At 53.9% G+C, this 27974-nt stretch overlaps 1 protein-coding gene across 1 annotated transcript; it reads right to left on the bottom strand.

Moving 5' to 3' along the window:
• Positions 1-26: 26 nt before the first annotated feature.
• LOC128901527 (deleted in malignant brain tumors 1 protein-like) lies at positions 27-27533 on the bottom strand. Its single transcript, XM_054183600.1, has 19 exons — positions 26456-27533; positions 24940-25260; positions 24003-24332; positions 23310-23624; positions 22061-22375; positions 21338-21652; positions 20915-21229; positions 19948-20262; positions 18918-19232; positions 16946-17092; positions 16018-16165; positions 7936-8222; positions 6559-6888; positions 5112-5459; positions 4065-4403; positions 3206-3535; positions 2277-2606; positions 1698-1817; positions 27-1555 (listed from the first exon to the last, which is right to left on the bottom strand). The coding sequence occupies exons 1-19, from the start codon at positions 26526-26528 to the stop codon at positions 1503-1505; spliced, it is 5046 nt and encodes a 1681-aa protein (XP_054039575.1). The 5' UTR covers positions 26529-27533; the 3' UTR covers positions 27-1502.
• Positions 27534-27974: the final 441 nt, after the last annotated feature.

Raw genomic sequence — 27974 nt, 5'->3', positions numbered from 1 at the left:
CTCATCCTACATGTCATTATAAAAAGTGATACCCTATATCACTACATGTCCTTGTAAAAAGTCCCTCTCCAGCCTTCTTGTAGGCCCCCTTTAGGTACTGGAAGGGGCTCTAAGGTCTCCCCAGAGCCTTCTCTTCTCCAGGCTGAACACCACCAACTCTATCAACCTGTCCTCATAGCAGAGGTGCTCCAGCCCTCTGATCATCTTTGTGGCCCTCCTCTGGCCCCACTCCAACAGGCCCCACTCCTTGTGCTGAGGGCTCCAGAGATGGATGCAGTACTCCAGGTGGGGTCTCACCAGAGCGGAGTACAGGAGGATAATCCCCTCGCTCGACCAGCTGGACACTCTTCTTCTGATGCAGCCCAGGATGTGGTTGGCTTTCTGGGCATCCAGCACGCATTGCCGGCTCATGTCGAGCTTCTCATCAATCAACACCCCCAAGTCCTTCTTGTGGCTGTTCTCAGCACTCAGGGCTGTGACTCTTTCATTACATGTATCTTTTCCCTTCCATGCCCTTAAGTGGGGATCAGCTCGGCTTGCAAGGCACACCTTCATCACAACCTGGTCAAGTTTGTGGTCCTTTCATTCCCTCCCAAGGCATTGGGACATTCCTCTGACCATGGCCCTTCCTGGCTTCAACAAAGTGGTGGACAGTGTGGGGCTCAGACCTGACTCCATGCGTTGCTCCATCAGGAACCTTAGTGACCCTTCCTTGTTGGTGGCCAGGACAATATCTCACCCAATTTTAGCAATCTTGAATGTCCTGTATCTGACCCGATCATCTAGAAACCCTCTACAACCAAGGGGCCTCTTCTTACACCACTTCCACCTCACCAAGTCATTCCATAGCCCTGAGTAATCTGTATAAAGCTGCACTCTCGATCTTTCAGGTTTCAGGGTTTTTACTGGTATTCAAAAGTGGATTGAATAAATACAATGGGTGAGGGACTTTTCACTCCATTCTGGATGGGTGTTTAAGCGCACTCGTCATTTTGCAAAGGCGGCTGCGTACAGTGCAGGAGAGCACCCTGATCACTTGCTCCTGGATCAGGCAATAATCCTCACTTCCATAGGAGATTAGAGGAAAAGGTATGATCCCGTTGGGAATGTGATGAGAGTGACGGCACTGGGTGCCACTGCAGGGGATTATAGGGGGCTATAGGGCTGGGAATAGGGATTATAGTGGTTATAGGGCTGGGAATAAGAGGAGTCTGGAGTTAGAATGCTGGAACCTACCCGGAGGATCAGATGGGGGTTATTCTGAGAAGACCTTGCTTGGAGACTGAGGGATTTTGCAGTGCTGCATTTAGGAACTGGGACCCACAGATGCTCAGCATGGTGAGCTGGGGGCTATGGGGCACACAGGGCAGAGGTCTCCACTCTGCCAGAGGGGGTCCTCTCTGCTGACCATCGCAGCAACTGCACTGCTCTTCTGGCTCTACAGAACGGGGTCTTCCGGGGTCCTGAGGGACCCTTGCCTTGGACACTGGGAGTGTGGCTGCCTAAGCCTCGGATGATGTCCCGGTGTCCTCTGTCTTCATTAAAAATGGCTTGTCTGCAAAATGAAGAACCAGGGTGATGCATTGAGGGTGCAATCGCCAGACCCAGGCTGGTGTGCATCCATGCCAGGTAGGAGTGCAGCCAGGTCCTGGCCACAAGCAGGCCAGGTGCACCATGTGCTGTGGTCCTGCTCTTACCTGAGGAGCGTCCAGCCCTTCTTCCACACCTTGTCCACAGGTACAGGACCAACAGGGTCCCGCAGAGCGTTGCCCCCACGCCGAGCAGGCCTGCCAGCACTGAGCAGGACTGTATAAGGTCTGCGGGAAGAGTGAAGCTCAGAGGGGGTTGCTTGGATGGGTTGACCCTCTCTGCCCCTCTCACCCTTCCCTTCTGCTGCATGTTTTGGGAGACTTTCAACACCCCCTCTCACTGCCCCTCCTGGGTGCTGGGCAGCAGCAGCAGTGACACCTCACCCTCTTCTTCGGGAGGGTGGATGCATGGACACTGCCCCCATTGGGCTAATGCAAACAGAGAGTGTCCGCCGGGGATGCTCAGATCTCCATACCCACTGAGACACCTTCACCCAGTTGGTCCCACTCTGCTGCCTTCAGGTGCCTCTACCCAGCCCATCTAAAGTCTCCTGCAAAAACGTTTATGGCAACACTTCTTCCTGCCTGGGAGGAAGCCAAGAGTGGGATGGCCTGGGAGCGCCATGCATCTGCACTGGGTTGGCCCCGATGCAGACAGAGCGGATGACGGGGGACCCTGGCACTCACCTCTCTGCTCTGTGCACACCACACCAGCTGCCGAGCCCTGCCTGCACGGCCCCGGACCCATCTGTCTCTGCTGGCACTCCAGGAGCAGCGACTCGCTCCCCCGGCAGCTCAGCCCCTCCAGCAAGGCACGGCTGTCCCCCAGCCTGAACTGGGCTCCGATGGGCGCCGACCGGGCTGGCCCGCAGCCCAGTTGCCTGCAGACCACCCCGGCTTCCAGCAAGCTCCAGCCAGTGCTGCACACCCCGTGCCAGGTAGCGTTGTAGAGCACCTCCACCCGCCCCGCGCAGGGACCGGGGCCGTCCTGCACCCGCACCTGCAAGGGGTTTGTGCCTGCGAGGAAGAGCACAAGGGGGTAAGGTGGTGCTTCCGACCCCACACAGCAATGAGAGCTTCTGACTTGCTCCTGGGCATTTTTTTCTGGTGCCCTGCTGAAGGCAAGCCACCAGGATCTGCGACGAGTTACGAGGCATGGATTACCTTACTCCATCCCCTTCTACAATATTCCTTAATAAGCAACGTCACCGCAGGGCTGGTATCTGTGAGATGGGGCTCGTGGGAGACCCACACCCGCCTCCCCAGTGGCATTGGACTCCTGTGTCTAGGAAAGGAGCACCTGGATTATTTTTTTAAGCAAGGCTTTGCCCATACCAGGATGTTGTCATTGACGAGGCTGAGGGACATTGTCTAGATTAAATCAATATGAGCTAGGTGCACAACTCCTTTCTAAGGCAGCATGGCATTTTTGCTCAACTTCAAGCCAAGTGGCTGGGTGAAAGCTGACTTCTGCTCTGGAGCTGGGGATGGGGAAGAGTGAGCAGGGAGAAGAGACCCTGGCACAGAACAGTTGTTCCAGCACCCCTCAAGCCCTCCCTTGGATGGACACCAACCATCCTGGCTTGCCCACCCCGCTCCCTGAAGCCTGGTGTTACCTGAGCACACCACGCCAGCATCCTCGCTGTGGCCACAGTTGTGCTCTCCCCAGCTGTTCAGCTCACACTCGGTGAAAGTGGACTCGGTCCCCCTGCAGCGAACGTCATCCAGCCAGATGGGATCTGACCCTTGTCCGAAATGAGCCGAGCCGGGTGCTGACAGCACTGTCCCACAGCCCAGCTGCCTGCACACGACAGCAGCGTCCTGGAGGTCCCAGCTGTCGTCGCACACGGTCCCCCACTTCTGGTCGTGAAAGACCTCAACCCTCCCCAGGCAGCTGTTCGAGCCGTTCACCAGCCGCAGCAGGCGCTGCCCGGAAGTGTCCACATCTGTGAAGGGAGAAAGGGGCATGTTCATGCCTCACCATCAGCCACTGCTCCAGTTGGGCTTTGCAACGTGCTAAGCCACAGGAAAGTTAGAGCATCCTTCTGAGCAAGCAGCCTCTGGCTGCCTGGGAAAGGTGCTACACCGACAGGGCTGGCTTGGGATCTGCTTCTCATTGGCATGGATAAAGAGGAGTTGCAGTTCCAGAGCTTGGGGTTTGGAGCCTAAGAAAGGGTCCTGGGGTCAACAGCAAATATGGGAGGAACCTGGGGTCTGTAGTGACTATGGGAGGGGCCTGGGGTCAATAGCAACTATAGGAGAGTCCTGGGGTAAGTAGCAATGATGGGAGGATCCAGGTGCCAACAATGACTACAGGAGGATCCTGGGATCAGTAGTGACTATGGGAGGATCTTGGGGTCAACACAGACTATGGGAAGGTCCTGGGGTCACTAGTGACTACAGAGTCCCTGGCTACCTGTGGCATGATTGAGCTGATCCTGCACCCCAACCCACATTGTACTTATCCCAACTAACGTGGATCTCCTGAGCACACCACGCCAGCATCTTCCCGGTGGTCACAGCTGTTGGATCCCCATGGCCTGGCCTGGCATTCAGAGAGGGTGACTTCTGTTCCCGTGCAGTTCACGCTATCCAGCCAGATGCGACCGGAACCTTGCCCAAAGTGAGCCGAGCTGGGGGCCAAGACAGCCATCCCGCAGCCCAGCTGCCGGCAGACCACCGCTGCATTGGCCATGCTCCAGCCGTTGTCACACACCGTCCCCCACTGATAGTTGTAGAGAACTTCCACGCGCCCCGCGCAGCGGCCAGGGCCATTCTCCAGGCGCAGACGACCTGGTGTGTTGGTGTCTGTGCCTGCTCATGACACGAGACACAAAGGGAGCATCAGACCAGGTCTCCCCCAAGGTGCCTCTTCTTGCCACCATGGTGAGACCTGTGCTGGAGGATGGTCCTCTGTGTTTTGCACAGGGAGGTTCCCATGCCCACAGAGAGCCATTGAGGAATATCTAACATCTGGGGCCAAATAGCTCAGGTATGGGCAAAAGCAGTCATGTAACCTCAGAGCCTGCGCATGTTCAACATGAGTGCAAGCATATCATAAATGGCTGCAATTCTTTTTTTTTCAGTTGTCCCAGGTGGCCAACCATGAACTCTTCACGTGGCCGCAGCAGCTCCCAAAGGCAGAGACTTTCTGCAGATCCCCCTGGCCAGTGCCCCTTCTTCAAAAAGATTTTGAGGCCCCTGCGCCCCACCTTTGTACAGCCTGTGGGCTACTGGTGCCTGAAGTGTGGTGGGTTGGGACCTTGCCTGGAGCATCTAGCATCCAATCCAGTGCTTCCCCTCTCTCCTTGGTGCCCACGCAAGCGCAATTTTTGCGTGCTGCCCTTCCTATTATCCCTGTTGCTCCTTATTGTGTGCTAAAAAGTGCCGGCATGGCACGTTGTAGGAGATGGGACAAGGCGTGTGCTGCCCAGCCCTTGGCCACAGCTGTGAAACCAGTACAAATCCCCGGAGCAGAGCATCCTCTGCTAAACTTCTCCTGGTCTGCAAGCATGATGTTACCTGTGCACACGACGCTGGCGTCTTCCCCGTGGTCGCAATTGCTGACACCCCAAGGTCTGGCCTGGCATTCGGACAGGGTAGCTTCAGTCCCACTGCACTGAACGTTGTCGAGCCAAATGGGGCCTGATCCCTGGCCAAAATGAGCTCCGCTGTAGGCTGAGACTGCCGTCCCGCAGCCCAGCTGCCGGCATACCACACTGGCATCGGGGAAGCTCCAGTCATCATCACACACGGTTCCCCACTGGTGGTCGTACATCACCTCTACTCTTCCAGAGCAGCGGTTCAGGCCGTTCACCAGGCGGACCTCTGCAGGACCAGCTGGGGTGTCCATAGCAGGGCTGGATGAGTCTACGGAGGGAACAAGAGGTGGACCATGAAAACGCCCTTGCCCTTCATTTCTGCAGGAACGTTCTGCAATCCACTATGGTTGTTGGCTGTCCCCAGTTGCTATCAGCGTGTGGCCACTGTGGGACCTGGACAGGGGTGATGCTGTGTCACAGCAACTCACGCTCTTTCAAGCTGTGGCTGGAGATCCTGAGAATGCTGGGAGAGGAGAAGGAGGAAAGCTTTTTTTTGTGGTGTTTTTGGGGCACTACATCCTCTTTGCAGGTGGAGGTGACAACTGAGGGGGCTCAGCACACCTGTGTGCTGAGGTATGTTGGGACAGTTCTGGCAGAGGTGGGTCCGGCATCTACCAATTGCCATGAGCATCTGCACCTCGATCAACCACCAAAGCTCCAAGCTCTTTGAGCTCCAAGCTTTTGCAGCCCCACAGTTTGTGGCCATAAAATAGTGTTCTCTATCCCAACGTGAGGAAAAACTTCTTTACTTTGATGGTGACAGAGCACTGGCACAGGCTTCCCAGAGAGGTTGTTGAGTGTCCGTCTCTGGAGATATTCAAAATCTGCCTGGATGTGTTCCTGTCCAGCCTGCTCTAGGTGAACCTGCTTTGGCAGGGGTTGGACTGTGTGATCTCTGAAGGTCCCTTCCAACCTCTACCATTCTGTGATTCTGTGAATCTGGATGTCTCTTCCTGGCTGTTCTCTCCCCTGTCTAAGGCCGTGTCTCACAGTGCCTGCCTGGAAAACACAACGGATCTCTAGCCCTGCCCATGGCCCTAAAATTTGCAGCCAAATCAAGGCACAAAGGGTCCTGCTCACCATGAAGGCGTGTGATGCACAAGGGGTCCCCCAGAAGTGGTTCAGCATCTCAGGAAGGTGGAGTTAGCACCGATAATGTTTCCAACCCTGCTTCCCAAACTGTTCCTGAGCCTGCAGTCCCTCGTACGGGACAAACCACAAAACCACCCCTTGCTTGGGCCACGGGCACTCTGTGCCGCAGGGAGCTTTTGGAAAGTTGGGAGGGGGCAACACTCCTTACACAGGAATTGCTTTGCAGATCATGTATCATCATGACTCCCTGCCCCATAATTTCCATCGGGCGTTACCTGAGCACACCACACCAGCATCTTCACCATGGTGGCAGTTGTTGTTTCCCCAGCCCTTTGACCTGCAGTAAGACAGGGCGACCTCCGTCCCCATGCAGTTGACGTCATCCAGCCAAATGGGACCCGACCCTGCCCTGAAATGCCCAGCCCCGGGGGCTAACAGTGCCGCGCCGCAGCCCAGCTGCCGGCACACCACACCGGCGTTCTCCAGGTCCCAGTGGTCATCGCACACCGTTCCCCACTGGTTCTCGTAGAAGACCTCAACCCTGCCGGCGCAGCGGTGCGGGCCGTCTGACAAGCGGAGGGGAACCCGCTGGGAAGCAACCGTATCTGCAAGAGGGATATGGAGAGGGTCCAGTGTGGAAGAGCAGCACCGGGAAAAGCTGCATCACTTGCACAAGCTTCGTGAAACCGCTGCCAACGGCTTATGTGAACTATGGGTCTGCTCCTCCTCTGACTCAAAGACAAACCAAAAAAAAATTAAAAAAATCAAGTCGAGGAGAGAAAATCCTCTGCAAACCCCTTTCTGAAAGACAATTATCTTTAAAGGGGCTTCAGGTATTTTTTTGCTTAGTATTCCCAATCAACGAAAAAGAAAACACTGCCGGCTGGATGGAAAACTCTGGGCAACAGCATGTAGGGAGTAGCTGCCAGCTGTCTGATGGAAAGGGGGGGCCTGTCTGTGTGCAAGCTGGTGCTTTAATTAGCAATTTGCAAGACGCGATAGCTTGCACAGTAAATTGGCCCATGGCCCCCAGCCAAATGGAAGGTGCGTCTTAGAGAAGGGCACTAAATGGGCTGAAACTACAGCAAGAAAGGTAAATATGAGGTGTTTAATCACTGTGGAACCGCTGTGGGATGCCTGGGTTAGGGTCTAGGTAGAGGTTGCAGCATCTCCTGGATGCAAAACAAGGCAGGTGGAGGCAGAAAAAAATAAGAAAAGCCCCTTAGCATCCCACTTGCAGCACAACTGGTCACCTACGTGAAAGCCTTTGTGTCTGCAGGGCACAGAACAGAATAAATGCTCCTATTTGCGCTGGGGGAAAGAGGACTTTGTGCCTTTTGTAAATGAACTGGCCGTCCCTGAAGAGGTGGCCAACACAAATAAGCAATTTCTGGTCTTGACTGTCATCAGTTGGGAAGGTTCCAAGCATTTCCCAACTGCTCTGTGCAAGGGCAGCAGCACACAGGCCAGGATAATTACCCAGCTAACGAGGTGTCCTTCCCTATACACCGCTTTCTCTTCCTTTTAAAGGCTGGTGGATCAAAGAAGGTTTTGCCTATCCATCTGCAAGCCGCGCCCCTCCCCCATTCCTGCAGATCTCTGACCCTGTTTTTCTTCTAGGATGCTCCTTCCCACGTGCAAGAGCCACTCACCACAGAGGCATGCCAGGTAGATGAGGAGCCCTGCTCCAGCGAAGCCAGCCAGGTTGCTGTGCAGGGACAGGAGGCAACATCCCCAAAGCCCCATGCCCGTCGCATGTGCCTTAGGACAGGCGACTGTCCCAGTGTGAGCTGCAAGCTGAGCTGGGTGCGGTGGGTGGCGAGAGCAGGTTTGTCCCCTCCTCTGCAGCGACGTGCCCCGTGTTTGCCCGGCATTCATCCCTCCTCCTGCACTGACCCCTCCTCCCTGCTCTCCCCGAGATTTTGCCCTCTGGTTGTAAGGGGTTTAGGTCACCCCTCACCACCACAGACACATCTACTGGGAGGCTCCCCACTTTTTACAGATGCATCTGCCCCATTTCATCCCCACCTCGCCGGTCCACAGCCAGGTTCCGGGCTGCGGATCCGGCAGCAGGAGGGTTTGCAATGCTCACTTACAGAGGTTTGCACCCTTGGGAAAAGCCGAGCCTCATCTTGCAGATATCTAAAGGTGGACTCCTGCCACCCGGAGATACCCCCAGGCTGCTTGCAGAGGGCAAGAAGCCTCCCTTCCCCTGCCAAAATAATGAGTTTCGCGGGGCTGTGTACACTGAATAGCATGCTCTGGCTGGAATCTCTCCTGAAGTCACGTCACTGATCCCACTGCATGTATAAAATGCCCAGCCTGTGTTCTGGGTGTATCACAGAATGTAAAGAAAAAGGGGGAGTGGGGAGGTGTTGGTCCGGAAACTGTGCTGTAGCCACTGAGATTAAGCTGCAAAAACACTCAGGTTTGGGGTACCCCTGTTGTGTTGATTCTCATCCTGAGTTTAAGGGAATTCAGGGAATTTACAGACTGAACTCTGAGGCGGGTGACAGTTTGGCAGAAACCCTCGGGTTTGCGCTAAACATCCCCATGCTCCTACTATAATCTGGGGCTTTGGTAAATAGTCTGGTCAACTGCAAGCAGCAGGATGGGATGACCTGCAGGTTTTTGCGTCCCAAGGCTGGGGTCAGAGGCATGGTTATGGGGTAAGGAGCCTGCCTGGTTCCAGGGGCTGGTGCAAGAGCATCGCGCAGCCCCGGGACCAGGACACTGGACCAAATGGAATCTTGGCCATGCCATCATCAGAGATGATGGAGCTGGGCATGTTCATGCCTGGCAGAGGGAGCATAAAAGGGCAGCTCATCACCTCCTGACTCCGCAGCCAAGCATCCTGCAGGCTGTTTCCCTTCCCAGCTCCTGGCCAGGGAGGAAGGTCACCCATTCTCCAGAGACGAGTCTTCTCCTGGGCTACCTCCACTCAAATCCAGCCTGCAGCCCCCACAACACCAGGCACAATGGACAACAGGCATTGGCATTTCTGAGATGACCCCGTGGGGCACACCACCCCTCTTCATGACTGTGAGATGGGAAATGACTACAACCCATTCAGTCCATGCTGGGCTGCTGGCTCCCCAGGGCTCCCATGGCCGTGCAAGGCGAGCTGAAACAAATATAAAGATTCTCAGCAAAAAAAGCAGTCCCAAAAGGATGCTCCATGTTCCTCCCAGTGCCAAACGTGGCCTGGGGAAGAGTTGCCTGAGCACACAGCACTGGCATCATCCCCGCTGTAGCGGGAGCCTGCACCCCAGGGCTGAGCTGGGCACTTGGAGAGAGCAGTTTCAGTGCCCACATTGCCCAGCTGGAGACAGTCCGGCCCCTACATAAAATCCTTACTGCCTTCTGGTGGAAGATGACAGTTAATTTTCAGCCTTTTGTGGTTGCAAAGTTTAAGCCTTTTCTAAAGAGAGCTTGCCCATCTTCTCAGTTCACGGCTGTCACCATGGGAGGCTCATGCCAAGAAGAAGAGCTCTAAAGGCTTCCTTGCCCACCTCCAGCTCCCAGTAGCCTGAACATCATCTTAGGGGCTGCACGAAAGTTTGTTACCTGCTCCGCCCTGGTAATTAAGGTGCAGCCTTTGTCATGACACAGCATGGAAACATGACAATTTGCCACCGTGATTTGCTTGCCCAGCTACTAGTACCCTTCAACCTGGAAACACAAGCCTGGATGGTGCAACATCTCCTTGAGAAGCCATGTAAGGACTGTGCAATAACTGAAGCCAGAAGAACAGAGTAAGATTGCATCCCTGCAGGCTTGCCTATGATGGGCTGCGGTGTCCTGCAAGGTGTGAAATGCCTGATGCTCATGAAGTCACTGATGTCCAGGGTAAACAAATCAATTTCGGCTAGTAATACAGTACACAGAGGAAAAAAAAAAAAACCAACCAAAACTGTGCTCCACTTTCAGCATTGCTATCCCAGCAGCTGCGTTTTGAAACCCAACCCTCTCTGCATTTGTTGAGCGCAAGTGCAAAGGGGTTTGCGTTCGTGCGATGGGAGCTGACATCCCTCATGGACCCATTTTTAAGGGTTCTGTGGAACAGAGGCATGGAAGCAAGTTTGGGGTTGGGGGATGCCCATTTTGGCCAAGTATTTGACCAAGAGATCATTGCATAACTTACCTTTAACTCTAACTCCTAAGTAAGAGCTAAAGGGAAGTTATACAGCATTTCCCACTGGGTCTGAGAATTTTTTGATTCAATCCACCCCATAAGTGGCACAGGAGATGGCGTCAACAAGCAAACCAGGCCACTTCTGATGGCCTCCAGCCTCGCAGCATCTAGACTTCTTGCATTAAGCATGTTCCCTTCAGCATCTGCTTTTAGACACTTCGTTCACACTTTTGCCTAATTTCTCTTTGAACTAGCTGACAGCATCAGCCCCCAAAACCCTCCCTGGGGCGGCAGTTTCTAGAAGCTTCCAGTCCTTTGTGCAGTCTCTGGACCTGCTCTAGTTGCAGTGCACCCTTCCTGAGATGTGGTGTCCGGCACTACACACACTACAAAAGACGTGGAAGAACCAGGTTCGTATATCACAGCAATATTATACCCCTTGTCTTGTCCTCAGTGTTCTTCTTAGGGTATGCAACATTTTGGGGGGTTTTTTTTGGCTATTGCAGCACATGGAGATGACGATTTTGGAGAACACATTTGCAGCTGGGTACTGGAAAAGGAAAATATTCATAGAATCATAGAATGGTTAGAGTTGGAATGGACCTTGAAGACCATCTACATCCAACCCCCTGCCCTGGGCAGGGACACCTCCCACCAGACCAGGTTGCTCAAAGCCCCGTCCAACCTGTCCTTTGAACACCTCCAGGAATGGGGCAGCCACAGCTTCTCTGGGCAACCTGGGCCAGGGGCTCACCTCCCCCATGGTGAAAAATTTTTTCCTAATATCATAGAATCATAGAATCTTCATGGTTGGAAAGGACCTTGGAGATCATCGAGTCCAACCAAACAACCTACAATCTCTGCCACTAGAGCATGCCCTGAAGTGCCACATCTAGACGTTTCTTAAACACCTCTAGGGATGGTGACTCAACCCCCTCCCTGGGCAGGCTGATCCAGTGCCTGACCACTCTTTCAGTAAAGTCATTCTTCCTAATATCTAATCTAAACCTCCCCTGCCGCAACTTCAGACCATTTCCTCTGGTCCTGTCATTATTCACATGGGAGAAGAGGCCAACACCCACCTCTCTACACCCTCCTTTCAGGTAGTTGAAGAGGGAGGTAGTTGAAGAGATATCTAATCTCAGTCTCCCCTCTTTCATTCTAAAACTGTTCCCCCTCGTCATATCACTCCCCTCCCTGATCCAGAGTCCCTTCCCAGCTTTCCTGGAGCCCCTTGAGGTACTGCAAGGGGCTCTAAGGTCTCCCTGAGCCTTCTCTTCTCCAGGCTGAAACCCCCCCAACTCTCTCAGCCTGACATGGTGCACCATGAACTTCATTGCATTGCATTGCACACGTGTGTAGCTAGATGGCAGAAAATCGCCTTATTATTCGAGGGCAAGCAGTTGGAAACACTATCCTGTGACTGCCTCGCAGTCTTCATGCTTGCTCGCACCTTCCAGGGAAAGCAAAGAGATCACATATGTGCCAAGAGCTGAGCGTCACCAACTGTTCTTCGCAAGGCAAGGATGCAAGATGGCAGAAGCCATCACAATCTTCTCACACAGCTCGTTTTTCTCTGCTGACTGCTCCCCGTGACTGTAATGGCAGCCCAGCACAGATCAGCACTTGAGGTCTTTGCAAATGAGTGAGATCTGCATGTGCCAGCACCTCCATGGTTCAGCCCACCACGGCTGAACACCACGCAACAAGGACTCATCTTGTGCTATCCCGTGGCCTTCACATCTCAGCACCTCCCGCTGATCTGAAGCATCCAAAATTTCTCATCCTCCCTTTAACCATGTTGCAAACTGTGTCTAGATACAGGTAAAGAAGAGATACCAGGGAATAACTTGAGCTGGGGAAAATCCATCAGCCATAGCAGGGGGAAGCACACAGCTTGAAGATTTTTCTTATAAATGGCCTGATGCTGGCAATGACTTGATTTTCTCCAACACACCTAATGCCTCTCACCCTGCAGATAAGCTCTAGGACTCCCCAGCCCCATCCCTGGACGTTTGGGCTGCCACATGCCCTGGCAGCCCCTCAGATCCACCCTAGAGCTCCTAAGGATCCTTGTAGTTCTGGATCTGGCACAGGCAGCCAAGCAGACCCAAACGCTCTCCCAGAGCCTCCAGGGGCTGAGTCCAGCCCATTAGGGCTGGGAGTGGGGAGGAGATGGTACGAGGGCGCGACCTAATCTGTGCTCAGTGTCATGGCCCCAACTGGGGAATAGAGAAGGAGGGTACAAAGCAAATCACTGCCTGCTCAGACACTGATCCCCCCGCCCCTTCATCTGCCCATCCTTTGATGTCCTCCGTACGGAATGTCCCTCAAGGACCTCCTGAAGGAACTCCCTCCCAGGGGATCATCACTGCAGTGATACTCAGGAGGCACAAAACCGGATACCCCATGGAGAAGTATCTCTGTTAGCAAGGGCCACTGCCTTATTTATCATCCCTCAGAGAACGCAGCGTGACTGATGGGTCAGAAGTGTCAGTGGCCTGGGGTGGCAGAGCATGGACCAGAGTTACCCCCAGGGCCCGTTTGCAGAGGGCACTGAGGGGGACTGTGGGGACAGGCTGGAAAATGCCTGTAGGATCAGCACACCCCAACCTTGGATGTTTCTGAGACCTGTGTGTGAGTGTCAATTCCTTTTTGCAAGGTGCCCTTATGTCCCTCAGGGCTGTCAAATACATGCACTCAGGTACCCAGATCCCATTTCTACCCTTAAAAGGAGTTTTACCCCACTCCTAACCCTTTCTTGACACCTTCATGGCCTTTAAACACAACTTGAAAGCTGGGCAGGTTGTAGGGTCAAAGTTAGTGCCCAAGGAGACATTGCGTGGTATGTGGATTGCCTGTCCCACCACATTGGTGGCTGGATCTCCTGTCTCACCTCCCAGCCCTCTGCAGAGATCCAACTGAACATCCCTGGTCAAATATCCAGCTTGCATCGAACTGGAGCAACCCATGGATGTGTCCAGAATAGTTCGTCTGCAGAGGAGATGAATCATGGAATGGTTGGGGTTGGAAGGGACCTTAAAGATCACCTTGTTCCAACCGCCCTGCCCTGGGCAGGGACACCGCCCACCAGACCAGGTTGCTCAAAGCCCCGTCCAACCTCAAGCCCCTTGAACATCTCCAGGGATGGGGCAGCCATAGCTTCTCTGGGCAAGCTGGGCCAGCACCTCACCACCCTCAGAATAAAGAATTTCTTCCTCAGATCTCATCTAAATCTCCCCTCTTTCAGTTTGAAACTGTTCCCCCTTGTCCTACCACTCCCCTCCCTGCTCCAGAGTCCCTCCCCAGCTTTCTTGGAGCCCCTTGAGGTACTGCAAGGTGCTCTAAGGTCTCCCCGGAGCCTTCTCTTCTCCAGGCTGAACAAGGAGTGGGAGGCTCTGCAGCAGCCTGAGATGATCACCCAGCCATACGAGAGAGGACCCCAGAGCTGAACTCTAAACCATGCCGGGAAAAGGCTGAAAAGGGAACTGTGCTTCTGAGGGGTGAAAGTAAGTAGAGTGTAACCCTGGGCCACAGCTTTGGGAAGGAGAAGAAAGAAAAGCTAACTTTGCAAAGTCTGATGCATGCAACTCCGTTACCCTCATTCGGGTCGTCAGGGGAGTGACCGTTACCCTGCTCATTAGCAGAGAGTAGGATCAAGGCAGTCCGGGGTCAACACAGGATGTCCTTGTGGCCTAAGGCAGAACTATTCATTCTGATGTACATTTTCATCTCAAAGTGCCTGAAATAAGGTGTGTTTCAGCTGCCTAAGGGGTGTTTTTGCAGCACAAGGTACCATGTGTTGCATTCCCCAGGACCTGGGTGCCCAGTGGGACAAGCCCTGCTGAGATAGCTTTGGAAAACTGGATAAGGGGTGAAGGATCCAGCCCTGCTTTAGTCCCTACCACCCCCCAGAAGCAGCCCATGGAGTGCAGGACATCTGGGGGTGTTCTGGGGCTCTCAAACCCGCAAAGAAACATTCACCTGGTGTTACAGCAGAAGCCTTGAGACACAGGTTGGTGTAGAGGACAGGCATGGGATGATAAGAGATAGGGCACACTGGAAAGCCCAAATCAGCAGCTCATTGATTTTCAGCTTGCAGGCCTGGATCTGGACAAAAACAGCTTTAGGGGTAATGAAGAAAAAGCATCCAACACAGTCAAAAAGCCCCACGTATAGTCAGTTTGGATGTAATATTGATTTGCAGATGGATAAGGGAAGAACAAAATGTGAAAGTATGTCAGAAAACATGTGAATCCAAAAATTGAAGAAGGTGAGGAGGAAGAAGAAACCCCATCAACATGACACTCTTCCCTGGAAAAATCTTGGACCCCTGACAACCTGCTGCTGAGCCCCCTTGCATAAAGAAAACTGGTGCCATTGACCTTCAGATTGAGGGAACACTCTAAATACCTCTCTGTACATACCACAGCCATAGACTTGGCCATAATCTTTCCTGATTCTCCTTTGCGAGTGTCCTGCATGCTGTAGGGTCAGCTTTTACTCATTAGTTCTCCAGGTTTTTGGCCTGTTTGGGCTCTTTATGCACTCCTTTGTTTCCCTTGGCAGATACTTTCCACATATCTTGCAAGCCATCTTCTGTTTTCCAGCTTGGTCAGTCCTCTCAGGGTACTCCAAGCTTTCATCTTCTGAGCCCCTACAACCCAGCACGCATCCTATGTTTCCTCTCGTCCCCTGCCTTGCAGATGTTCATGCTTTTACCCCACCACATCCACGGTATTGATCACATCCCTCATCCCCTTTCCCTCTGGTTGGCTATTTTCTTGGTCTTTTGTGAACAGGACTGTCCTGACAACACACTGCAGGGTGTTTGCACGGGGTCCTGCTCGGCTGCTTGTAGTCCCACACCACTTGGGTTGGCGCGAGCCGCGGTGGTGCCCAGTGCTCATTTCTACGACCAGTTTCTTAAACCTCCTGCCAGTGTCCCTCTGCATGGCTGACTTGCACATCCAAGCCCTTCTCAAGAAGCCCCTGACCTCTGAGAGAATCCAGGAGACTAATGTCCAAGGACACACAACACAGGAGCGTGTTTGGGAGCACAGCAGATGGAACAGATCAGTGAAATCAAGTTGCTTCCACCCATCTAGTGAGGTGTAGGTCCTTTGTCAGGCTTGCCAGTGACATATCAATGTCCAAGAACTAGGGCATCTCGGATGACTCTAAAGATCTGCCTGAGGCCTAAACTGAGCTCTCAGGTGGATTTTGCAAAACTGTTCAACTTAACTGCTGGCAAATACTTCAGGTTAAACTTTGTAGTCTCCACAAAAAAAAAGAAAAAAGAAAACCCTCCAAGAGTAAAACGCTGCGCGAGTCTTAGAGAATGTTTTTATTTTCACAAATGCACGAAAAAAAAATTTGAAAGAGAAATTAAAAAAAAATTAAAATTTCTACGCTTCAAATATCTTCTGCGTGCAGACCATTGGTGCTGCACGGTGTCTGTCACGCCTTGTACCACTTGGGGTAACTGTATGAGGTGGAGATGGAGATGGGTGGTGGATCTAGTGACCTAGCTCTGTAGAGACAAGGTGGTCCAGGGCCCTCGGCGAAAGAGGTGTGTGCTGGGACGTTGCTGCATCACTGGAATTTTAGGCCTGGACTGGTCACAGGCTGTGCTGAGGTCTTCTTGTCAGCATTCCCAGCAGGAGCCACCTTGGCTGCTGCTTGCTCTTCTCCAGGTGTAGAGAGGGATACGTCAGAGACAACCAGCTCCTCCATGCGCACAAAACCTGCAGAGAACGGTGATTCAGTCAACAGTTTGCTCCACACAGCCCGAATTTTCCCGTTTTTAACATGACCGAGGATGCTTGCTCCATTAGAGACAGCGCAAATCACTTTGGCTTGGCCAACAACAGTGGCAGCACAGGACGTACCACCATCACCCCTGCCAGCACCCAGATGTGAAGCCTGCTTTGCAGAAACCACCCTTGATCCAGCATTTGGTCCACACACAGCGCCTTTCATCAATGTGATGGACGTTCAACAAGACAACATGGGGATGTTCAACACGGGCAACCCCAAGTGCTCAACCCCACTTTCCAACAGTCTCCACCACAGCCTTAAAACTTCAGGAACAGACACAATTCTTGGTCTTTTCTCACACCTTGGGTTAAAGGATGGAACATCCCTTGCCAACGGGGAGCTAGGAATCCATAGAGCCATCCTCTGCTCAGAGCTCCTCTCCGACGTACAGGCAGTGGAGGCAGAGGGAAGCAAAGGCTGTGTTCGAGGAGGCTTCAAGGGCTGTCTCACCTCCCAGCGTTTCCATAACCCAGCAGGGAAGATGGTGTCAACGTGAAAGGGGAAGAGTGGAAAGAAAGCGAAAGGGGAAAGGGATGTCCAGAGAAGTGGTCAAACCAGAAAAAGAAGTTCCTTTCAACACAAGCCACAGGAAAAAAAAAACCTTCTGCCCCAGCTCTGCTGACACCAATGTTTTAAACAAAACTCACTTCCAACTCCACATTTCTTCTGCAAACTCCATTGCCCTCTTCACCCACAGCAGAGCTTACCTGGGGGGAAATTAAAAGTCCTGCTTTGCATTCGCCTCCTCCTGAGGTACAGAAGGGCCCCACAGAGCAGCATCGAGACTGGAGGGATGACTGAGACCAGCAATGGGAGCAGTGGCAGAGGCTGCGGAGGTCTGATGGTAACGGAGCCTGGGGAGAGAAAGCAAACGTCTCTTCATCCAGAGCTAATTCAGGAGATAAACGGACATCACAAGGACATGAGGAGATGGGCACAGCGTGTGCCGTGGCCAATTCACATTAGGCAGCAGAAAATACTTTTTTCCCCCCATGAGGATGGTTAAATATTGCAACAGAGATGAGAAAGGCATTTGGATCTCCATCCTTGGGGACTTTCACATCTTCACTGGTCAATGCAATGAACACCATGGTCTAGTTTGTCTAAGAGCGGGTGGAAGATTAGACCAGAGCTCTCCAGAGATCCCTTCCAATCTACATTGTTTTGTGGTCGTATGATTCAGGAAAGGAGATACAAAGAAAGCTTCTGCAAAGACCCTGTCACCATCAGGCACAGTCCCACCGGTGCTACAGCACCTTTGCACTGGTCATGGCTGTTCAATGCCCACATTCACGCGCCATCTGCTGCATCACAACTGTCTATGCTTCAAGGGTGGGCTGCTGGGGAAGCCAAGGCCATGCAAGGTGACACCACTCTGACTGCTCCAAGCAGGGCAATCTGCACAGCAGCTTATTCCTGGTGGGCCCTACTAGAGCTGGACGATTGCATAATGGTGCATAACACCCCATGGTCACCTGTTTCTCCTCTCAGAGAAGCCTGGGGGACCATAAAGACAGAGGTGCCCATGGGATGTGCCACCCTTGTGGTACTCTCCTCAAGGAGACTGTGTTTGAGTCCAGATGGCTCCCAAGCAAGTGCATCCAATCCTGGATAACTCACTGGATGCAGACATCCTTCTTAGAAGGACATGGAAACAGAGATACCTCTCTGCTTCCACTGGCCTTGAGGGGACCACAGAAGCCTTGAGGTTTGTCTGAAGTTGGGTGGGAAGAGAAGGGCAAGGATACTGGGACAAGTCTTTCCAACAACAACCACCACCCTCATCTTCCCAGCTCAGCCATGAGGACATTCCCCATGCTGTAGCTTTTCCTCCTGGAAGGTTTTCATCATAATATTGCCTATGGCCAGGATCATTCTGCTCCTGAACACATACTCGGGAACCCCCACCCTGAGATGACGTTGTAGGCTGTGGTGCTCGAGATGATTCCAGTGGGGTCTACAAGTGTAGGACCCAGCTTCTGCTGAATGAAAGCCCATTTCACTCTCCAGCGTGAAATATCCCTGTTTCTGTCACCTGAGTCACTAGCAGGCGTGCACTTTCTGAGCTTAAGCAAGGAGATCACACCAGCAGAGAACGCTTTGGGCTGGAAGGGACCTTTAAAGGTCACAGAATCGTAGAATTGTCTAGGTTGCAAAAGACCCGTATGATCATTGAGTCCAACTGTAAACCTAACACTGCCAAATCCAGAAGTAAACCGTGTCCCAGATGCCCCATCTACACATCTTTTAAAGACCTCCAAGGATGGTGATTCAACCACTTCCCTGGGCAGCCTGTTCCAACCTTCTCGGTGAAGAAATTTTTCCTAATAACCAATTTAAACCTCCCCTGGTGCAACTTGAGGCCATTTCCTCTCATCCTATCACTTGTTACTTGGGAGAAGAGACTGACCCCCACCTCTCTACACCCTCCTTTCAGGTAGTTGTAGAGAGTGAGAAGGTCTCCCCTCAGTCTCCTTTTCTCCAGGCTAAACAACCTCAGCTCCCTCAGCTGCTCCTCACAAGACTTGTTCTCTAGACTCTAGGTCATCTAGCCCAACGCCCCTGCAATGAGCAGGGACACCTTCAACGCAATCAGGTTGCTCAGAGCCCTGTGACCTCCCATTTTTTCAGGTTGGGGCACGCTCACACCCTTTTCCAAACCAATGGTGGCCACGTCACCTGAGCATACAACACCAGCGTCTTCCCCGTGGTTGCAGTTGTGCGTCCCCCATGGCCTGGCCAGGCACTCCGAGAGGGTGTCCTCCCTCCCCGTGCAGTTCACGTCGTCCAGCCAGATGGCATCGCGCCCTTGCCCAAACTGAGCCGCGCCAGGGGCTGAGATCACCGTCCCGCAGCCCAGCTGCCGGCACACAACCGCGGCGTCCTCTTCATCCCAGCTGTCATCGCACACGGTTCCCCAGTGATGCCTGTAGAGCACTTCAACTCTCCCAGCACAGAGGCTTGAGCCGTTCACCAGCCGCAGCACTGTGGGGTCTGAAACGGGATGAGGCAGACACCCTTTTTGGAGGTCTCCTTCCACACCTGCGCTGCTCATAGTGGCTAATCGCCCATTTTTGCTCCTTTTATGCCATTGCCAACCTGGGCTTTTGGGAAAGATGTACTTGGTCCTGCCGTTATACTGAACATCCTCAAACACCGGAGGGATGTTGGATATTTAAAGCTAGGCTTTAATTAACATCAGCTAGAATAAGAAAACTGCTGAAATAGAGAAAATTCAGACACACTTGCTGGAACGGGGTAAAAGTAGTGGAAGTCGTAAAACTCTTCCCTTCCTAACCATTTGTACAATAGGTCCTTTCTTCCTACCCTGCTCTCAATCCAGCAGCTTTTGGTGGTTTTCTGGATTGCAACAAACTCTACATCTCACCCTCTAGTTCCCTAAGCAAAGCCTCTTTCTTCCCGTCCCCTTGATGCCTTGGTCATGCATCTCTCATTGCTTTGCTGATTCTTGTGCGCAGCATTTCTCAGGTTGCTCAGGTGCTCCACCCCCTGGGGTTTCATCAGCAAGACCAGTCACCAAACAAGGCAGACAGACCTCTGCAGAAGAGTGACCTGAGCTCTCTGTGGGGTTTGGTGCTACCCAGGCTCAGAGGGGACCATGCCACTGGCAGTCACCCTCCACCTTTCCAGCCACACAACCCAACGCTCCCCTGAATAATGCCATTCAAGACTAAAAAAATAAAATTACCTGAGCACACAACACCAGCATCTTCCCCATGGTGGCAATTAATGGGTTCCCCCATCCTGGACCTGCATTCGGAGAGGGAAGCTTCTGCCCCCGTGCACTCAACATCACCCAGCCAGATATGGTTGGACCCTGGCCCAAACTGAGCTGAGACTGGAGCTGACAGGGCTGCCCCGCAGCCCAGCTGCCGGCAGACCACCTCGGCATCACTCAGGTCCCAGCCGTTGCCACACACCGTCCCCCACAGCTGGTTATGAAGCACCTCAACCCTCCCGGAGCAGCGGCTGGAGCCATTCACCAGCCGGAGCTGAGCTGGTCCTGGAATGATGAAAGACGTGTGGAAGTCAAACACATACGTATTTCTTGCCCATGCATTAGAAGATGGGTTCTCAAACGGTGGCCACCTGCAAGGTGATGTGGAGACCATCACCAGCACAAACACAGGCATCTGATCCCATTTTAGGTGCCCTCAGGCACTCAAGAAACCCTGGAGGGGTGGGCAGCTGTGACACAGTGCTGAATGGGAGACCCACCCCCATCTGGAGTCATAGCAGGAGGCCAGTGCATCGCAAGTGGCACTAGATGCTGGTGTCCTGGCCGTCCAACCAGACAAGATCGACCCAAGGTAGAAGGGATATTCAATGGACTTTAGGGTATGGTGACAAGGCATCTCATGTTAGCACTGTACACGTGTGAAAAAGGAAGGGATGCTCATAGCAGAAGAGTCAAGGGACCAGTTAAGGAGCTATAGGGGAGAGCAAGGTGGTTGTTGTGGATGGACACTTGTTCTGGGAGAAAGTCCTCACAATGGCCAAGAGGAGTTGCTGCTCTCAGACAACCTGAAATTTGTTGCTATACAGACACAAGAAGCTTAACGTGAGCAGAGCAGAGGCGCTTCTCTACCGAGTTATCCATGTGCCAATGTTGCTTCTTCCAGAGCTGCACCATGATGGGGTATGGGGTGGCTTACCCAGGCACACCACGCTGGCATCTTCTCGGTGGTCACAGTTACTGTCTCCCCATGGCCTGGCCCTGCACTGGGAGAGGGCAGCTTCAGCACCGGTGCAGTTCACATCGTCCAGCCAGATGGGCTCGTACCCCATCCCAAACTGAGCTCTGGGCGGAGCAGCTACAGCCATCCCGCAGCCCAGCTGCTGGCACACCACTTGTGCATCATCCAGGTCCCAGCCGTCATCACACACACTTCCCCATCGGTGGTTGTGCAGCACCTCAACTCTCCCAGAGCAGCGACTTGAGCCGTTCACCAGCCGTACCTCAATAGGGTCTGAAATGGAAAGATAGAGAGGTGTCGCCTTCTGGTGGTGGACCTAGTGATGGAGAAAGCAAGTGTTGGATATGAGACGGAGGAACTCAGCAGAGGAACAACAGCTACCTGAGCACACCACACCAGCATCTTCTCCGTGGTGGCACCTATTGACTTCTTTTGGCTTGGACCCACATTCAGAGAGGGCAGACTCAGTCCCCGTGCAGTTCACCTCAGCCAGCCAAATGGGATCACGTCCCCGGCCAAAGTGAGCCGAGCCCAGGGCTGCAACGGCTGCCCCGCAGCCCAGCTGCCAGCACACCACCTCGGCATCGTGCAGGTCCCAGCCATCGTCACACACCGTTCCCCACTGCTGCTGATGAAGCACCTCAACCCTCCCGGCACAGCGGCGTGGGCCATCCACCAACCGAATCGCCATGGGGTCTGGAACAAAGAAAGACACCAACAACCCTTCAGGAAGCACTGGTGGAGATGGTCCTGGGCAGGGGATCTCATGCAGGAGCGTAGCCCCCTCTACTCTCAGCTCCCTGACATGACACCCTCACGAAACAGGGATTCCTGTGGGACCCCAGCATGGTCTTCACACCATGGTGTGAATGTCCACCATGTGTGGTTGTCCACTTGGGCTGAAAATGAGCCAGGGAACATGGGAAAAACAGCAGTGATGGGATCCCCCCTGCATCCCTTGCCCTTATTACCATTATTACCATTATTATTATCATTAGTATGAAGGGAATTATCATTCCCTTGCCCTCTGGAGGAAAGGGAGCTATAGCTTGGTGGTGGCACAGCTCTTCCTATGGACACGCAGGAGGAACATGGTGGGGTTACCTGAGCACACCACACTGGCGTCCTCCCCGTGGTGGCAGCTGTGGGTGCCCCACATCTGGGCTCTGCACTCAGAAAGGGCAGCCTCCGTCCCCTGGCAGCTGACCGTCTCCAGCCAGATGGGGTCATAGCCCCTGCCAAACCTAGACCAGCCTGGAGCAGAGATTGGAGCGCCGCAGCCCAGCTGCCGGCACACAACTTTGGCGTCCTCCATGTCCCAATCGTTGTCACACACAGACCCCCACTGTTGGTCGTGAAGCACCTCAAGGCGCCCAGCACAGCGATTTGGGCCATTCACCAGCCGTAGCTCCGTGGGGTCTAAAGGGGGAATGAGACAAATGAATAAATGGAGGCATGGTGCACCTCAACCCTCTGAAGCAGATGTCCTGCTAATGTTGGCGACAACATGCAACCATACAAGGTATGAGTGTACAGTCATGCTTCCCCAATCCACATCAGCATCTTCAGTTGGAAGCAACAGAAAGACCCGGTTGTCTTTAGGAGAAGGTAAAAACACTGTGGGATGCCTCACAGAGAGCGCTTCCCTTGGGCAAAGGCAAGAAGACTCTTGGACATCCATGTCCAAATTATGAGTGTGCTTCGGACATCTGCTAGGGTGACTACATCTGCCTTGGAGAACACATCTAATGAGGAAAGACTTAAAACCTGCATGCATTTACTCTAGCCAAATTAAGGCTTGGTTCTGTCAAGGAGGAGAGTCTTTCCATGCTGTTTCTCTGTTTTCTCTGCTCCACTGCAGCTCCTTGGAAATATTCCATGAAGTCACCCAGGTTTTGCCTTCTGGTAAGACAGGGCTGGCATCCCATTGCAAGCTGGAGGGATGGGGAGGTTGTCTTTCCATCTTGGACCACCTCTAGAGATCCAGAAGCTTGGGACACAGAGATGGAGAAGCTTGTAGCCATGCATGGAAAGCACTGATGGCCAAATGCCTCCTCTGACCACATGCAGGTGTGCATGATGGACCTGGCGAGCCACTTGAGAACTGACATTTTAAGGTCTCAGATAGAGGATTACCACAAACGGGCAGGATTGCATCCAGATAGTCCATTGATATGATGCCTACAGAAGCAGAGCTACCTCACCTCACCTCCCAAGCATTTTTGACTGTTGCTTGCAATGGCGTTATGCCCAAAGGGAAAGAACATGTGCAGAGAGGGAAGCAAACTAAACTAGATGCAAGCGCACCTACAGAAAAACTTCTCCCTGAAGCGATGACCTGGACCGGGCTTACCTGAGCACACAACACCTGCATCTTCACCATGGATGCAGTTATGGGCTCCCCAGGGCCTGAAGCTGCATTCAGTGATGGCACCTTCTGTCCCTGTGCAGTTCACTTCATCCAGCCAGATGGGACCGTGTCCTTGCCCAAACAGAGCCCTGCCAGGGGCTGACACGGCCAGCCCACAGCCCAGCTGACGGCAGACCACCTCGGCATCACTCAGGTCCCAGCTGTCATCGCACACTGTCCCCCACTGCTGGTTGTGGTGGACCTCGACTCGCCCTGAGCAGCGGCTGGAGCCATTCACCAGCCGGACCTGAGTCGGTTCTGGAAAGAGACAAGCACGAAAAACATCCGGATATCCCAGGAGAGGTGACAGGGCTGGAGCTGCCCGGTCCTTCAATCATTCCATATTCTCACAGCTGGAGGGTGAGGAGGTTGCCCACCCAAAACGAGAAGAGCAGGCTCCCCTCAGGTGCTCACCACCTCCCCAGACTCATCACCCTCCCTAGCAGGGGGCGGCTGGATTCGTGTCCCCTCCGAAGCTCCCTCCTCCCTTTCCCAGCGCACATACAGCCATCAGAGCTGCAATGGAGACATCTACATCCAGGACCACTTCAAAGGTCTTCTCTTTTCTCTACCTCTCCCTCAAAAAAAAAAAAAAAATTGTGTGCCAGCCCTGATGGAGCAGGAGTCAAGAGTTACCTGCGCATTCAACACCAGCATCCTCTCCGTGGTGGCAGTTGTGGGTTCCCCAGGACCTGGCCGAGCACAGAGAAAGGGTGGCCTCTGTCCCAGCACAGGTCACTTCATCCAGCCAGATGGGCCCTGACCCCTGCCCGAAGGCAGCCTGGAACAGAGCTGACTGTGCTTGGCCGCAGCCCACCTCCCTGCACACCACTTCGGCGTCCATCAGGCTCCAGCTGTCGTCACACACGGTGCCCCATTTGCCATCGTGGAAGACTTCAACTCTGCCGGAGCAGAAACTTGAGCCGTTCACCAGCCTGGTACGGGTCGCACCTGGAGCGGGTGCCCCTGTAAACACCCCCAGGGAGCAAATGGTCAGAGACTTTGCTGGGCATGCCATCGCCGGCAACGCACAGGAGCTGGGTCTCCTGCCCAGCAAGCCTGGATGGCATCCGACAGGCTGTGCCCCTGAAGGGGTTCATCCCCACGAAACCAAGGAGGTTGTTGGTCTGAGAAATGGCCAGGGAGCTGCAGCCTCGATGCCAGGCGACATGGGGAGCTTTGGAAGGTGAGAATGGCATCTGGAAATCGCCTGGAGTAATGGTGTGAAGAGGCTAAATCTTCACAAAGTTAGGTAGGGAGGGAGTAATTCTGTCTACCTGTAGGGGCCAGCTCCAGCTCAAAATTACGGCTCCTACCTGCCAGTGGCCATAGGTCGTGTCTATCTGTGAGCTGGGTGCCTGCACTCACTGTACAATCAGAGGAAACCCAGTCAACAGCAAAAGGCAATGCATCAACAAGAAATGGCTACCAGCCAACAAGGGGCAGCCAGTCAACAGCTAGAAGCAACCCATCAACAAGAACTGGCCACCAGTCAACAGCAAGGGGCAAGACTATATCCCTGCTGGTTGTCCACAGTGGCTGATGCAAGTCATGGTGGCTGCGTGTTCCTCACCCGAGCACACAACGCTGGCGTCTTCCCCATGCCCACAGTTGTGGGCTCCCCAGGGCCGTGCCTGGCACTCGGAAAGGGCGGCCTCCGTCCCGGCGCAGCGTACGTTGTCCAGCCAGATGGGGTCTGCTCCTCGCCCGTAGCGAGCCCCGCCAATGGCCGATAGCGCCGTCCCGCAGCCCAGCTGCCGGCAGACCACACGGGCTCCATTGAGGTCCCAGTGGTCATCGCACACGGTCCCCCAGGTGCCATTGTAGAACACCTCCAGCCGTCCCGTGCAGGAGTCGGGGCCGTTCACCAGCCTGACGCTGGCAGGACCTGACGCTGTCAACGATGGAGAGCAAAGGGAAGGAGATGTTAATGGGAAATCACGCAAAAGAAGAGGCTGGGCAGCAGCTGGGAAAGCATCTTGATACTTGTTGGCCAAAAAGAATGGAGAAGAGCAGGTAAGAAAAAGACAGGGACATGAGTAATTACAATTTTATTATAATTATTTTCAGGGAGACACATGGAAGCTGGCCCTTGAGCAAACTCCAGGCTTTTCCAGCTGAGAATACAGTCCCTCAAAACCAGGAAGGCCAAAATACATGAAGACATTTTGCTAATTGCTTTTTAAGTGCGTGGCTCTGCGCAGGCTGCAGGATGAACTCCCTAAGCACAACACCAGCGTGGGCAACTGAGTTGCGGGCTCTTTGTGGGAGAGATTTTGAGGAAGACCGTGCAGGCAGAGCACAAGATGCCAGGGACTCTGCACCGACAGCTGGAACCTGGCTCTGCTGGATGAGCAGCCTTCCCCCGGGGTAAAGAATGGAGCCGAGCAAAGGGCTCTCGTATTTTCTGCAAGCACCCACCCTGCTTCCTCGGATCAGCCTGACCCAAGCACATCAACACCGTGATATTTCCTTCCCCATCACAGGGCAGGTAAATCCCATTCCTCCTCATTTTTTTGGCCATTCAAGCTCCATAGCCCATTGTCAGCACTACTGAAATGGCAAGGACACACTTGGTTTCTACACTTTTCCCCCATTTCACTGCTTATTCCTAATGTGCTGTGTGACTCTACTGCATAAAAATTCCCCCCCTCTTTGCGGCCTGCACTTTCTAGAAGATATTGGCACTTGAGGGAGCTTCAAGCCCTCTGCAGCCCACAGCTGGAGGAGAGCTGCTCGTTGCAGCTCAGCTTGACAGGTCTGTGTCCACCCTACTCGCAGAAGCACCCGTGAAACCATGGGCCTTGCTCTACACGCGCACCTTATGAAGCCATGGAACCGTGGGTATTGCTCTAAGCACGCACCTTAAGAAACCATGAAGCCATGGGGGTTGATCTACACATGCGCCTTAACCATGAAACCATGGGTGTTGCTCTAAGCGTGCACCTTCCAAATTTGCAGCAACCACAATCAAATTGTCCAGAAACAAAGAGGAGCGGCAGCCCTCTGACACGCCACGGTCACAAAATGCGGCATGCGGCCAGCACTGAGGATGGGGGGATGTGGGGGAAAAATGCGAGAGCACTCACCACACAGCCCTGCTAGGACAAGGAGGACCTCTGCAGCCCCAAGCCCGGCATGGGTAGATAGTCTGTCGCCCATAGGGTGCCCAGCTGACAGCAACGGACTTTTGGAGAAGCTGCTCCCAGCGTGTCAGGGGTGCGGGAAGAGGTAGGCTTGGCAGAGGCAGAGATCAGGTCCACCATCACCAGCTGGAGAAGAAATACACCGAAGACCTGATGAAGGCAGCTGGGAGAGGACACTTTACGTGTCGCTCTGTCCCCCAGCTCCCTGGTGGCACTTGCATCACGTGGAGTCCAGTGGATAAAGGGGAACTGAATCTTCTGCTTTCAGCTTGATCCTTGGTGACCAGCAAGCATCCTCTGGCCTCAGCTGCTGTGGGTGACGTCCCATGGGTCCACCGCGCAAGAGGACATCAGAATGTGGACGGAGAGGGCTGGGGGAGCTGCAGGGCTTGGTTGTAGGCTTGTAACTTTGCTGAGTGAGTGCGTCTGCTCGTAAGCGATGCAGACTCCACAGCCAACAGACAAGAAAATGGACAAGCTTCAAATGGCCCATCGCCTTGGTGAGGAGCAGCCTCAGGTCCGGCCCCACCAAGGGGGCTAAAACCAGCAGATCAGGTGCGGGCACCAGCACGGCAACCCTCCAGGAGCATCTCAGAGGCTTGGGCCAGGAGCAGGGGCTCTCGCGGGGAAGGAGAGCAGCCTCGTCCACTTTCAGCTGCCACCTCATTCATAAAGATGGACAATAGAAGGAGGGGCAATACAAAAATAAACGATACAAGGAATATATAGCATCGGACAATATAGGGACAGAGAAGATGCACGCGGCCCTGCAGCAACGGAAGATGTGGGGCAGGGAGGGGGTGCAGGAGAAAGGGGGAGATGTGGGGCAAGGGGGGTGTGCAGGAGCAAACGGGGACATGTGGGGCAGGCAGGAGTGGGGCAGCCCCCCTGTACTGGTGGCCCAGGCCAGCAGGAGGGTCCCCTGCCCCATGCCAAGCTCCAGCCCCCCAGGGGGCTATGAGGCACCCCAGGCACAGGGACACATGGGCCACCACAACCTCCAAGACATGCTGCCCCCCCACCTCCGCTGTTCCCCTGTCACCCACCCACCCGCCCCCAGGGGGGACACAACGCGTTGGTGGCTCCAGGGTGGTGATCTGCTCGATCCCAGTCCCGGGGGCTGCGAGCGAGATGGGGCAACAATGTGGAGGGGGGAGGAGAGAGGAGGATGTGGGGGGGTTGTAAGCAGGGCGACAACAAGGGGACCCCCACCCTCTTTCTTATGGCAACCCTGCCCAAGTGACAAGCATCCCCCAAGGGACGTGGCGGGGGGGGAGTCCCCAAGTTTGGGGGGGGCAGTGGGGTGGCCCCCTCAGGAGGCTCCTTGGCTGGGGTGAGGGGGTGTGTGTGTGCTCCTGTGCTCCTGTTCTGCCCCCATCACTGCGTCCTTCGTGTCACGGCCCAGGGAGGGGGTGGCCTGCGGGAGACGGGACATTGCTGGGGGGGGCTAGGAGACATGGGG

The sequence above is a fragment of the Rissa tridactyla genome, chromosome 26 (assembly GCF_028500815.1).
Source record: "Rissa tridactyla isolate bRisTri1 chromosome 26, bRisTri1.patW.cur.20221130, whole genome shotgun sequence".
Lineage (NCBI taxonomy): Eukaryota > Metazoa > Chordata > Aves > Charadriiformes > Laridae > Rissa > Rissa tridactyla.
This window is presented reverse-complemented; position numbering and strand designations above follow the sequence as displayed.

Excerpts from the sequence above, each read along its gene's own strand:
- LOC128901527 (XM_054183600.1), bottom strand. The coding sequence starts at position 26,528 with ATGGGCGACAGACTATCTACCCATGCCGGGCTTGGGGCTGCAGAGGTC. Across the intron at positions 5,460-6,558 it reads TGCTGGTGTGGTGTGCTCAG|ACTCATCCAGCCCTGCTATG; the intron begins GTAACGCCCGAT and ends TTCCCTCCGTAG. Across the intron at positions 1,556-1,697 it reads AAGGGCTGGACGCTCCTCAG|ACAAGCCATTTTTAATGAAG; the intron begins GTAAGAGCAGGA and ends TTCATTTTGCAG.